General features: G+C 35.3%; 1 protein-coding gene across 2 annotated transcripts; it reads right to left on the bottom strand.

Annotated features, from left to right (window-relative positions):
- Positions 1–740: 740 nt before the first annotated feature.
- Positions 741–14,373, bottom strand: LOC132279459 (uncharacterized). Of its 2 annotated transcripts, none has more exons than XM_059781440.1 (17): positions 13,737–14,373; positions 10,804–11,114; positions 10,397–10,474; positions 9,876–10,096; positions 9,019–9,111; positions 8,049–8,132; positions 7,658–7,774; positions 6,917–7,022; positions 6,757–6,819; positions 6,494–6,547; positions 5,600–5,657; positions 4,131–4,207; positions 3,048–3,118; positions 2,641–2,701; positions 1,747–1,806; positions 1,262–1,315; positions 741–1,164 (listed from the first exon to the last, which is right to left on the bottom strand). In XM_059781440.1, exons 1-17 carry the CDS (start codon positions 14,056–14,058, stop codon positions 1,042–1,044), a joined length of 1,953 nt encoding a protein of 650 aa, XP_059637423.1. In that variant the 5' UTR covers positions 14,059–14,373; the 3' UTR covers positions 741–1,041. The 2 variants fall into 2 exon arrangements, with proteins under 2 accessions (XP_059637423.1, XP_059637422.1); XM_059781439.1 differs by having other exon boundaries at positions 1,262–1,324; positions 13,737–14,370.
- Between the last annotated feature and the right edge of the window lie 343 nt (positions 14,374–14,716).

Below are 14,716 nucleotides of genomic sequence, written 5' to 3' on the forward strand. Positions count from 1 at the left end.
TAACAAGGGTCATATGTCCCACATCGGAATCGGATAGGAAAGTGATTGGGTATAAATGGGTGGGTATGCAACACTACCCAATAGTTCGAGCTTTTGGGTAAATGAGCAAACGCCCACCCGTTACAGTTGGTATCAGAACCAGACCCAGTTCTTAATCAGGTGTCACGCCAAGCGCTCGGCCTGGAAGGCGTCCGGATCTGCCTCCGGGTAAGTAAGGTGGTCTGACCGCAACGAGGGCGTTGCGTGAGTTCGGGTGAGGGAAAATGTTACAAGTGAAACTTGTCCCACATCGAATTTGGATGGAGGTTAAAGTGTGTATAAATGGGTGGGTATGCAGCACTACCCAATAGTTCGAGCTTTTGGGTAAATGGACAAGCGTCCACCCGTTACAGTTGATATCAGAGCCAGACCCAATCTTTGATCCAGTGTCACGCTAAGCACCCGGCCCGGAAGGAGTCCGGGCTAGCATCCCGGGTAGGTAGGGTGGCCCGAATCGCAACGAGGGCGTTGCGAGTTTGGGTAAGGGAGAATATAACAAGGGTCATTTGTCCCACATCGGAATCGGATGGGAAAGTGATTGGGTATAAATGGATGGGTATGCAGCACTACCTAATAGTTCGAACTTTTGGGTAAATGGACAATCGCCCACCCGTTACACCTATCAACATTGCCATGCCACAACTTCTAGTGCCCATCTGTCGTAGATTTAGAATTATAAATCACCAACATAAACAAATATATGAAGGAAGAAAAAACTTGTCATTTGAAGTAAAATGTTACACATCTGTCTTACACTTGGACAATTTTCATGGACAAGTAATCCACCTTTAATTTGCCTGTAAAGTCTCACCCCCACCCCCAGACCATATCCAAGAACGCTACACCCACACAAACAACAGAATAACTTTGGTAAAAGCTCGGCTTCTATGCTTCTAAGCCTAACAATGAAATTAATGCTTCCCTAATTTCCCCACATTTTCTATTTTATGGTAACTACCTCGAGTTGCAACATCTCATTGTTGGAGTGAAAAAATAAGTTTTTCACAGGGAAAAGATTTCAAATTCATGGGGCATGAAGTCTTCACTTGGTCTATAGTACTTGTCCGGTGAATATAGGCTCAGGTTGCTCACTTGGCTCGTATAGAGGCAGGCAAATCTCTCCACCTGCACAAGGCAAAACACAATTGAGGCACTACCTGATGTAAATAAACCAAAAAAAAAAACTATTAAATTCATCATCTAAGCAGATGTTTAAGCTGACCTGATGTGCAAAGCGGGAATTCTGATAGCCAGTCTTCATAAGTTGTCCCCAGACCTTGTGGAACTAAAATAAATCAAGACATACATAACATCCTATATTACAATGGATATAAGCTGCCACACTTAAAATAGTAGCACATATTTAGGGAAAAGATCATATAGCAAGAAAGCGTTCACTAGGGCTTTTACCATCCTATAGTGTGTGTGTGTGCGTGTCACTTAATTACCATACAAGTAAACCATAAAATCAAAATGTGGAAGAGAATCGTTGCAGACATCATTTGCAAGTTGCATGGGCCATATGATTTAAATCTTCGACAATTATGTCCGTCAACATTGCAAACAACTAGGCTAGTCCATATCCTATGTTGGTTTATACGTTTCTCGTGGAAGTGAACAAGTAACAACTGCTTCAACCCAATAATGTAGAACTTCCCAAAATTGAAGTGCTTAAAACAAGCACCATTCTCCAAACGTTTTTGTTACCTTTTGATGACATTCTCGTTGAGCCTGTTGATGACTCTGACGAACTTGCTCCCTTTGAGACTACAAAACGAAACCATTAAAGAAAAATAATATTTTTAATTCGTACATCAGACATTTCATCATGGCATAGTTCATTTTCAGGAGTTTCAAGCTAGCAGAAATCTTTTTTCCCCCCATTTATACATAAATATGGTTTTACTTTAGAAAAAAGAAAAAAGGAAAGCAATAGACAATTGAATATAGCATTAAACAGTTAGAGCTGAATTAAATGTACAAGTAGCATAGTGAAGGTTGCAAGGGTAATTGTGATAGCAAAAGGCCCGCGGACAAAGTCTGCCGGTGACCAGCCCGGCAACTAGTTAGTGGGCCAGACTGGTCACTGGCAGCCAAGGCCTATGAAACAGCCCATCATGGAACCCAAGTCACCCTATAACTTACCCACCTTCTACGTAATAGCGAAGTGGGATAATTTGTTTTAGAAAAATATCATATTTCAATTATACACTCAAATAAAGGGAGAACATAAAATTATTTCATTGTGGAAATGAAAATGCATTTGAAAAGAAAGTTACAAGACAGCTCCTTCACACAAAGAAGGGCCCTGGCTTAAAACATAGACATGTTATCCAAGACATATGAAATGACAGTTCAGATTATGTACAGCTAATTGAAATATCAAAGAAATGACACCAGTAACATATTCCATTTCCACTTCTTATTCTTAGGGATGACTCCAATTACTACTGTAGTAACTTCATTTCAGTTTTCATTACAATACTTCGCTACCTTTAAGGGGCATAGATTACAAATAAGAAAATTCCATTTCACCCCCTATTCAGCAAAGGGATCATTAAAAGTTTTGATTGCATAAGCAATGAAGATACATAGACATACCTCCAATTCGACAAGTTCATAATGTAGCTTTTGCTTCTTATCAACTGCAAGACCTTCAAACCTGAAGCAAGAAATGACAGCTTTAACTACAAAAGATGGTATTCATTCCCAGATGTCACGGTCAATATTATGAAGTTCAAAAAAAATATAAGTCTAAATAAGGTGAACTGGTGATTGATCCAACTGCAAGAACATTTTGACCGAATGTTTTAGATATTGTACCAGTGAACTATTTTCAATATAATAGACCTTGACTCAAATTCTATTTATAACGTGATAAAGAAAAAAATAAATAAAAATAAAATTTCTATTTATAACAAACAAGGAGGGATGGCCCACTGCTCTCAAGTATTCTAACAGCAAGCAATTTTGGCACACAGAATGTGGCATTATTGGTAAATACTTACTTGAGAGACCACTTCAGATGATGTATCTTGTCTTCAATGAGATCACGCTCATTCCTCAACAATCGAAGTTGCTGCATGAAACCACTTATACATTACAAAACCAGGAACAAAATTAGAAGCATTTACACCTAAACTGGTTCCTTTACATCAGCCAATTCTTTAATATGACTTTCAGATTAGAAAACATCCAGTTCACTCAACTATAGAACAACAATGATTAATTAGAATATGATAATATCGCACATTGTGTGCACACACATATTATGACCAGTCATCTTCTTCTCCTCATCCCACCATCTGCCTATTTTTGTGCATTAGAATTGCCAGATATATGTTGCACTGTCTAAGATGCATACCAAGGCATTTTCTTAGATATACCCATATTACTTGAGATTCTATCAACAATTTAAGTCTGAAATACAGAATTTTGCTATAGTTTGAAGTCCTGGTAAGCATTATAGCTAACTTCTTTCAAAGGGTCAATTTATAAAGGTCTCGAACACCCTGCATGAGCCACATGCGCATGGATCGGCTTTAGATTTGGCTGGGTCAACTGTGTGATTCTATCTCTTGTATTTACAAAACCCAATAACTTTCCAGTTACTAACCCCCGAAAGCATTTGAGGGATTCATCCCCATGTTGTTCTTTTGAAGCATCTTGTAGACTTTTGTAGATCTGCGAGGTGATCTTCTTTCTTTCTGCTTTTAACCGCAAGGTCATCCATGCAACACTCTACTGTTTTATGTTGTTGGCCTCAAAATATCTGCATCATAGCCCTATCTAGGAAGATAGGACTACTCCTGCTTTCTACTCAATGGAATGATTAAATTAGCAAGTGACACTACCTTGTCATCCATTAACACTTTGGAGATGTTACTTCATTGACATATTTAGTGAAATGCACTTAATTAATAGTTTTACTTCCTCCAGCAAAGTTAAAAGAATGTTACCATATTAATACACGACCTTCACAAATTGGAGAACAACTACCTACTGTAGAAGGAGATAATACTTTTTTTTTTTTAATTTGCATCCGCCTCATAGAAAGATACAATTCGAACCAAATAGTTATACATTCATACCTTGCGAGAGTCCCTTGATTCCCAAAGGAGTTGAACCTCTCTCTCAAGCTCCGGAACAACAAGCATTGTTCGCCAGCCTGTTCAAAGGACATGATATGAACACAAGATAAAGACGATCCATTGAGCATACATAATAATATAAAAAGAAGCGATTACCCAGAATGCAGTGGGGTACAGTGGGTACAAACCTAATCATCACATTATTTGCTAAGTGGAAACCCTAGTATTCAATCGCCCATTCTCATGCTTTCAACATTACACCAATCAATAACCCCTTTGTTTCACTTGAATGTATCCATCTAACAAACACACCGAACTGGCCATAATTAATCTCATTGTGTCTCCTATTGCAACTCTTACCATCAGTAATCCATCCTCCACAAGTATATAAATGTGATGGATGTATGAGTTGTATCCCTTTAAAGAATATGGTCTACCTCTGCCCCTTTTGGGGTTCAATTAGTCATGCCTAGATCAGTAATCAGGGTTGGAGAATTCAGCTGCGGATCATATCCGTTGAGTGTAAGGTCGGTGCAAAAGTGGCACCCCTATGCCCTCGGTGGTGTGTCAGGAGCAGTAGAATCTACAAGCTTTTTATGGTGAGCTCCCAGTCTTCAAGTTGAAACATGTGATCGTTAGGTCCTTGTTGATGCAACTTTTAAGGGAAAGACTTGACCATCTCTTCCGACTCTTTTGTAGACTTCTTGCTGAATACATCATTTAGGTATGGATCCTGAGCCCCTTGGGGATCTTTAATCATACCCTGTGAGTGTATCAGTTGCACCCCATCTAAGCTCTCTAATAACAGTAAACTTTTCAGGGGAAAAAAAAGAAGGAAAAAAAAAAAAAAAAAAACTATACCAAGGAATCCACACATGATCTGTGAAGACAAGTTGCAAAGAATATTCACCATCATCAAGTTTCAATTTCAAATTGGACTGTTCATTCTAGAGGCAAAACACTCGGCTTACCTTGAAAGATTTTCAACTTCATGACCCCTAACTTTCAAAATACACTGCTTCTTCCCAGAAACTTAGTGTTTAACAAGTTCATAAAAACACGACTGACACACTGTTTTATTTCAACAGAAAATATTTCCAAGCTATTATTTCACCTACAACTTCAATAATCTCTTGGCTCATTATCTGGAAAGACGATTAACCATGAAGCTCTGTTTGAACTCTTAATGCATCTTCAACTAGCTTACAGAATTTCTTTACGCGTAAGTTTTAATCGCAAGAACATTTCCAAATATAATTTTCAACCATGACAACAGATCATCTACACTTCATCTGAAAATGTAAAAACAAACCACCATCATGTCCAACCCTACCTTATTTGCCAATTCTAGAACACACGTTTTAGACCAGTGCTCAAAAACATCTATTCAATAAAATGTAATAACCATTCAACTAGAATAAAAATCATACTTAATACTCAATATGAAAAGAAAGAAAAGCAGAGGGTACCAAGAACTTTTTTGCTGCGTAAAATATCTCCATAGATGTGATCCCCGACATAAAGAACCTACTAATATCGTACAAGTATTAGAAACATTAACACGAACGACAAAAACAATTAGTAACATACTGAATTCTACTTGAATCAGAATAACATTAACCTTTAAATTGAACTCAATAACATTATAATTCATATAAGCTTCTCAAATCAGATACAATTTCAAAAGATATCCTTTCAACAATAGAACCAATGAATGCAGAAGCTTTTATTGAAACCGAATCCCTAGTGATTCAATGGCCAGGATGGCAGAACAAACCAAGAACAAATTCATCTATTCTAAGAAGTCATGAGCTAACCCTACAACTGAAATATATAATGGAAGAGTAAATATTCATTTGCAAAAACATTAATTTCTTAGATTGCTAGTTTAGGGCCATCCAATACAATAAAAGACAACATAAAATAAAGATTCATTATAACCTTAACAAAACCCAATATTATCTACAAATAGAAATATATGTTTAATATGTTTGGATACACATCCAAATAAGATATGCACATTACTAATAAATTAAAATGAAATCTCAAAGAATCCCACTATTAAAGATATTATTCAATAAATACATGTATATCTTTAATTTATATTTTTGCCAAGCCCAGTGCATGAGGTTGCCACTACTGTGGGATCTCGGGAGGTTCAGATGTACTCAACCTTACCTCCGCATGCGGAGAAGCTGTTTTCTTGTTTAATCTTACCATTGCACCCCCATATACATTCACTAAAAAAAACTCATTCAAAACAAATGTGTGTATATACAATTATCAAAGAAGAAATTCATAAACATGAAAAAGAATTGAACCTTGAAAACATCAGGTAACTAACCAACAGATTAACACAATACCTGTGAACTCGATTCAATAGCCAATAGTTTATGCAGATGGCCAACACTGCCTCCCTGAAAATGCAAACAAGTCGTTAACAATTAACATACTAACTATTCAAGTTACCAAATAAAAAATTTTAACTGTCGAAAATTAATCAAGGGGATACGGAACGGATACTTATAAAAAAAATAAAAATAATAAAAAAAAGGAACAGATAATATAGTTTTTACACATTGAACAAGGTAGATTTTGTTATACAGAGATAAATCTATAAGCATACCTGGAAAATTCTACATGTCTTCTTCAAGCTCTTTGCTGGTGGTCTAAAAAAAGTACTGCCCACCTAATTAGTTGAAGATAAGATCACAATCATGAGAAAGTGAAGGAAAAGCTAACAAAGATACGTGCATTGTTCAAGATCATAGAACGTTTCCTCTAACCTGAGGCATAGGAGTACCATTATCAGTATTAAGTAGCATCCCAGATTCAGGTTCGACCTCAAAAAGAATGGCACGATTTTCATCATGGAAGAAACTTGGTTTTGCACTGTATAAACGAATAGTTGCTTTTTTATGATGAAAAACCAAAAACAATTCGCATGAAATTATATAAAGGATGGAAAGAATATTCATAACACAATTTTCCACAATCAATTGTGAAGTTGCAAAGTGCAATATTATTCGACTTCAACTCTAAGCTGGAAATATCACTGGTTTATTATTAGATAATAAGGAACTTAAAAGTATAAAAACAAGTTCAACGCAATCTGTTGCATTCTCCCAAGTCACCAAAAGATGCTTTCACAATATCTCTACAAAGAAAGAACTTCCACACATTTCTGCAACCACGTGAGAAATCACTTTGGTTAATTGATTTTACACTCAAACGCAAGTGGAAAGTTCAGAAAAAGGACAAAGAACACCAAACTTTAAAGTTTAGTGTAAATGTCCCAAGTTTGGAAATGAAACAATCGAGGCAGCAGCCACCAAGGGCTGTAGCCTAGTGGTACTTCCTCGCATTCCAAGGTAGAAGGTCGAGGGTTCAAGTCCCCATAGGGGCACAGTGGGTATGTGAGTGTGTTTCTTACCAATGAGAAGGAAAAGAAAAAGAACAACCGAGGCAGCAGTAGAAAGTACTGCATTTAGTGTTTTGAGTTAGAATGCTCATGGAAAGAACATCACCTGCCAGTGATGACGACGTCAAAATATTGAAGCCAATTGAAGTTGGAAGCGAGGCTACGATCAAAAGTTTGGGGTCCACAGAGAAAATTCATCACTATATTTGTATAGTCCCAAAGACTGCAACAGATAAAATTGAGGATATTAACTATATTAGCTCTTACAAATATATAAATATGAAAGCATAGTGTAATAATAAGAGAATTTTGAATTAAGTATGTTAGAAGCCGAAGGCAATCATGAATACAAATTGAAAATGGCAGATAAAATTTGAACAGCGAAAAGCAAGTAGTTATCCCAACAACTTTGCATACAAGAAATTATGTCATTTGTCCAACGGTTCAAATCAAGCCTTTAATACTAAAATAAAGAATTAAACAAAAAACACTGTTACCTATTTGTCACAAGAAATGTTGAACGACCAGAATCTCTGAGCATTTTGAGCATGGGAACTATTGAGGTATCCTCGTTAATGTACCTGAAACATGAACAACACTATGGTCAAATGAATAATGTAAGACTTCAAAAAAAATCATAATTAAGATTCTAATATAATAAATATATATATATATATATATATTCAGGGTGATATTGAAGATTAATAGATGCAAATAATGGTCAAATGTATAATTTCGAGCCCAGTAAAAATTAAATGCACAAATATATATGTATATATATTTAATGATCAAGCATGAGTTTGCCAGATTCAAGGGGCAGCCAATTTGTACAGGAAGTGCCATCTTAGTTCTGCCCATAGACAACCACTCTCAGCAAGCCGCATTTATGGGTTAAAGTTTGTTCTAACAAATTGGAGAGACTAAAAGATTATCTTTCAACAACTCTTGTCTTTGGAAATATTCAATTATATTTTCTGGGTTCAGTCAGCAATCAGCATTGATTTTCTATCTCTAAGAGCCTTTAAACTGCACAAGCAGCAAAACCCACCTACAGGAAATATATATGGCCATCCTTGCATGCAAGCTATTTTAATTAATTCTAAATTTAACAACCAGTTGAACGAAGACTTGCATCCCTCTTTGCGCTTATTTCCCATTTCATCTAGTCACAATTTTAATTTTACAAGCATTCCTCAATCATATAAAGTGTTGGCACAAGCCCACTACTCGAGCATCTTTATACATATGATGAGAATATAAATGTTGCAAGGCAAGTTAGACAGTAGCCAACCTTCTATCATTTGTTCTAGCATTCTTGCATCAAGCAATAATAAATTATTTGTTATAAGAACAGTAATAAATTATTTGTAGTATCCGGTGTCTAGTTGTAGCCACAAGTCCAAGGGACACCTGGTTGAAACAGTTCCTCATTATTCCCAAAATAATAATAATAAATCATTTTTGTACCTTTTAGGATCTTTTGCAACCATCTGCTTCAATGTTCCATCACGATGGCACAAGTCCACTGCAGCTCGAACATCTTTATACATACGAGGGTAGCTGCAATCATGTTTCATGCATCATTAATATAGCCAAGAAAAAGGGTTGTATACCCAGCAAAGACAAGGACTCCTTGCCCAACCCCAAATATATTAAAAAAAAATAACAATGTGATTGTGTGAGACTACTCCAGATATTATTAAAAAAAAATAAAAATAAAAATAAAAAATAAATGTTTTAAGATTTCATATGCCATTTAGACTATTTTTTTTTTTTTGGGAAAGTTCAAGCAAACACAGCCACCCACTATTTGTTTTTCCCCCACCGGGGCTCAAACACTCAACCTCTCCAAAGGGGGAGAAGAGCTTATACCATCTAGGCTAGAGCCCATTGATTAGAGTAAGTTGTATTAAGAGCAAAAAAGCTAAAGAAACACTGAAACAGATTCTTCAGTGAAAAAAGATTGTTACATTGGTAGAGGTATTTGGCAAGTCTGATTTCTAACCAACTGCTTCTTTTCAGATTTACATTTTTACTTCATTGTTTATTTGCTTATATTTTTGGTTTATGAGCATTTGTGCTTTGTTTCTAGCAAAATTCTTCCTCTTTTTTACCTTCATTTCATGGTAGTATATGTTCCTTATTGAGATAAAAGAGGGGGCAAGCAAGAAAATCTAACATGAGTTCCCTTAGATACATTAAAAATTATAATCAAATCATTTTTTGGAACCTCTAGCTACCAAATTCTCGTGAATGCATTAACGTATCAGTTAAATATTTAAAAGAGAAAAAATAAAAAAGTTCGAAAATGGACACTCTCTTACTCTGCACCTTCTGGAACTTTTCCAGGATTCTTGTCCTTGAAATCAACTAGTTGCCCAAATAAGTATGCCTCAGCCAATGAAAAAAGAGTATCAATGAGTGCATAATCAGGCTCATCAAAAGAATCTCGTGTCAAAGTATTTCCGTAAGCTGCAACTTTATCTTCCTTTGACAACTCCTTAAATCCATGGTATGCTACTTTCACATACTTGTGTCGATCCATCTGCATGATAAACAAAAACAATATATAAGTATACATCAAAATGATCAAACCAACAAGAATTGTCAATGTAACACCAAGGGGTGGAAGAGTAATTAAGAACTACACTAACAAAATTGACACGTGGGTTTGGGTCTACCACGTATCCTGAGGGGATCAGTCTCACCCAAAGGATGGAGACACCCCTCTTGTCACCAAAAAAAAAAAAAACTGTAATTGTCAATATGTGTGGGTATTTTTTTGTTTATATGTATACATATATAACATCACAAACTATAAAATTTGAAAATGAAGTAACAATACCTTCAATATGTTCCCTCTCTTTTTATCAAGAACTAAACCTCTGACCATGTAATTCCAATCAAACGTCCACTCCAACAACTACACAAAAACCACTTTTGTCAAGGAATCTGTCCATTGTTGCTTCAAATTTAATGAACAAACAGAGACGACAAAGAAAATAGAATTTTGAATTCATAGAAATAGATAGTAGGAATTTTTTCTGAAAAGAAAAAGGAATCTAGTACAAATACCGCACATAAACATTCCCTCAAATTTCTATAAAAATTAAGAAAATATTGACCCATTATAAGTTGCAATTAAATCAACTGTGAGAGTGTGTGCATTTCTGTGTACAAATATAAATTATAATGTACAGCCGAGATCAGACACTGATCAAAATATTGCATTATAACAGAAAGCAGACAAACCTCACGAGGGTATCCCAAATCATACACTAGCTTTCTGATTGTGCCTTCGTATGCAAGAGATTCGAAAGTTTCAGATTTGTATTGTGCCAAGGTATAATCCATGTCAAACCCAACAGCGACAATATTCTTCATATTCAAAGATCTATTGCAGAAAATCTGTCTTCCTATATCAATTTTACTACCCCCTTCAGGAGATGACCATATACGTGGATCCTGACAACCACCACAGCAAGTAGTACGCTGAAACTTCAATGTTTTGTCATCTACGCCACTCCCCTCCATTGTTAAACTTTCATGCAATTGATCAGCTCCTGTTGGGTTTAGCAAGAAAGACACATACACACACACACAATTACTCCCTTAAATATAAATTCCAACCACTTCATGACTTTACTGTGCATTCAAAGATCGAATCACACAGCATGAACCTTGATTGACTACTAAAAGCAAATAAAAATATGAATGCCACCAGAAAAGATGACAAGTAATAAAAGGTAAGTTGACCAATCCAATAGTAGCAATAAAGTTGCTATCTGAAGCATGAAGACAGCTACGGATATGGACAGAGCACGATACCAACACAGCAAAACAACTTAACAATAGTATACGGATATGTATACAGTGAGAATATGGCAATATATATAATTATGTAAGTATGTATTGCATTTATGTATGTATGTTATATATATATATATATATATATATATAGATAAATATATTACTACAAAACATTCCCTTAATAAAAAAGAATATTAAAAAAAAAAAAGTTATATTGGACAGACATAATATTTGGACTAAACTAGAAAATGATAAAATCATTATATTTCATTTCTTCTAATTTTAAGAAATTTTAAGTATTTAATGCTTTTTCTAATAACTTAGCAAAAAAAAAAAAAAAATGCTTTTTCTAATAATTACACTGTTAAATTATACATAGAAAAGTTACATTTTCAACTTGTGTCGGACATATGCCTTGGAGTATCTAAGAAGCATCAACTATGCGTTCAGAATAAAAAAAAATTAGTTTCAAATTATAAACATTTAGCAAGTATCAGATAGCTAATTTGCCAATATCCGAGGAGTATCGGTATTTGATAGAAATACAACTTCCTAATAACAGTACCCATTCTTCGTAGTGCTACATAATATATCAATTCTGCATCAGATCAATCACAAGAGTGTCTGCCACTCCATGTGTGTGCTTTTGTCCATTGCATATTTTTCACACATAATTTACAATAAGATTTGAACTCAGATGTTAACATGTGCATATCTTCAAGCTTACTTTCATAATCAAGTAACTATTACTAGCAACGAAATTAAAATATAAGAAATTCCATTTAGCACACTGCATCAATTGCTAATAAAAGTGTCATACCTTAGTAGGAGCAAATTTGAAGCCAAATTAAAAATTCAAACCATTTATTCATAAGTTGTTCCAATGAAATTCATACACTTTAAAGTGTATTCAATTTAACACCAACTTTGATCTTTTTCCGGTATATTCGGATTCCTAAGAACTGTATCAATATTGACCAGCTTCTAAAAAAAATCAAGAACAAAAACAAAAACTTTTTCCTCTTCAGCATATAGAATTTGAAAGGAGGAAAGAATAATTACAAAAACAAAAAGAAGAAATAAAATTATTGTTGATATAGTAGGAGCAAATTTGAAGCCAAATAAAAAATTCAAACCATTTATTCATAAGTTGTTCCAATGAAATTAATACACTTCAAAGTTTATTCAATTTACACCAACTTTGATCTTTTTCCGGTATATTCAGATTCCTAAGAACTGTATCAATATTGACCAGCTTCTAACAAAAACAAAAACAAAAACAAAATCTTTTTCCTCTTCAGCATATAGAATTTGAAAGGAGGAAAGAAAAATTACAAAAACAAAAAGAAGAAATAAAATAAATAAAAAATAAAACTAACAAAACTATTTACATGTATGGTCAGCACATTGAGGGGAAAAAAAAAAATAGAGGTGCTCATTCAGTCATTCATCACCCTGCCATGCCATGTACAAACAAAACTATTCCTGGCATCAAGCAATAATTCAATCCAATTGGGTTACTCTAAGCTTGACATTACCAGCAACTATGCAGGTTCAATATGCAAGTAATGAGTAGCCCCAACAACTCATATTCCCATATTCAACCCCCATTCAACACAAAAGACACCAAAAGCTCCACCAGTCTGCCTTACATTCCTCCCTCTCAATTGTCAAACACAATACATAAACTCAACAACCATACTTAGATTAACCTAAAAGACAAAAAATTTATAACAAAGCCTTAAAAGTTTATTACCTTCTCAGTGACCAAAAGTACACATATCACACTGCCTTATGTCCCAATCCTTCAATGAGTACTAGCTCCAAGAAACACCTGACCTTAAAATCCAATTCCTCACATAAAAAACAGTCATTTGCCACCACAAGATCACACACCACACCTCCTTATGTCCCAACCCTCAAGTTTATTTATACTCCAATGATTAGCTCCAAGAAACACCTAACCTAACAATCCAATTCCTCAAATAAACAACACTAATCCCTCAAATAAACAACACTGATTTGTTCCCTAAAACAATCGTTATCTAACAAAACAAATAATTTAATATTACACACAGCACACCACCCTACGTGCCAACCCTCAAATTTATTTATACTCCAATGATTAGCTCCAAGAAACACTTAACAATCCAATTCCTCACATGAAAAACATTCATTTGCTCCCTAAACAATTTATTAGATTATCTAACACACCAAATCATTTAACTTCTCTAATCCCCTAAACCCTAAATTCCCCAAAATTCAAGAAAAATATGAAGAACGCTGAAATTCATTTGAACAAACAGTCTACAGTGAAATTTTGAATTGAAATTGAAACAGCCAGTAAAGCATTGCGAAACGATTCATATTGTTACCTCCGGTGTGAAATCCTTTTCTCTTGGTTGAAGATTGACCGGAAATTCTTGAACAGAGATGAGAGGTGAGAATGGCGGAATGAGACCAGAGAAGTGTTTTAGAGAGAGAAACAGAAGAGGAGAACTCGAGAGGAGAGAAGAGAGAGAGGCAAAAGGAGACTGGTCTCTTCGGAAGTCGCATCTTCGACTTAAATACACATCTTGTGACGGTTATGGAGAGTGGAATCGACGGTGGAGAGACGGAATCAGATACTGAAGCAAGTGCTGCTGCTGCTGTTGTTGTTGTTGTTGATGTGCGATTACAAGTTGGAGGATGAGACATTTAACTGTGAGATAAGTATATACATATAGACGTATGTATATATCTGTATCTATATCTATATAGACATATATGTGTATTGTTCATCGTCATCGATTCTTTTGGATGGAAATTCGATTACCCATTTCGGGACGGAATCGAATTCCTTCGAATGTGCTTGGGTTTCAGCGAAAGTTAGTTGAAGGGAATGGAAAGGGGTGGGGGGTGTTGAGGTTAAGATGGTGCGCCACGTGGGGGGAGAGTGCTGGCTGGGATAACGTGCGCCGGGGAGAGTGGTGGTGGCTTTTAATGCGCAAGGGTTTTTGGCTTTGCAATCCAGATAGATAGACAATTAAAGGTGGTGAAGTGAACGTTAGTGAGGTTTTTTTGTCTGGACGCCGCGCACTTTAGTGCGGGCTTGTTGGAGGAGAAAGGTGGACCGTTTGGGGGAAGAGAAGATCCGCCGGGAAAATGCTGTCACGCTTAAAACATGAAAATGAACCATTTTTAAGTTCTTTGTTTTTTTGAGAATGTTTCGTAACATTATATTAAGGCTTATTTGTTTCGAAAATATTTGTTTTAAAAAAAATTTTGTACATGTAAAATAATTTATTAAAAATTAATGAATAAATTATTTTTATTAAATTTTAATATCAAACATCATAAACTAAAAAAATACTTT

The sequence above is a fragment of the Cornus florida genome, unplaced genomic scaffold (assembly GCF_030987335.1).
Source record: "Cornus florida cultivar Cherokee Brave unplaced genomic scaffold, ASM3098733v1 CherokeeBrave_3.0.0_Hap2_Chr10, whole genome shotgun sequence".
Taxonomy (NCBI): Eukaryota; Viridiplantae; Streptophyta; class Magnoliopsida; order Cornales; family Cornaceae; genus Cornus; species Cornus florida.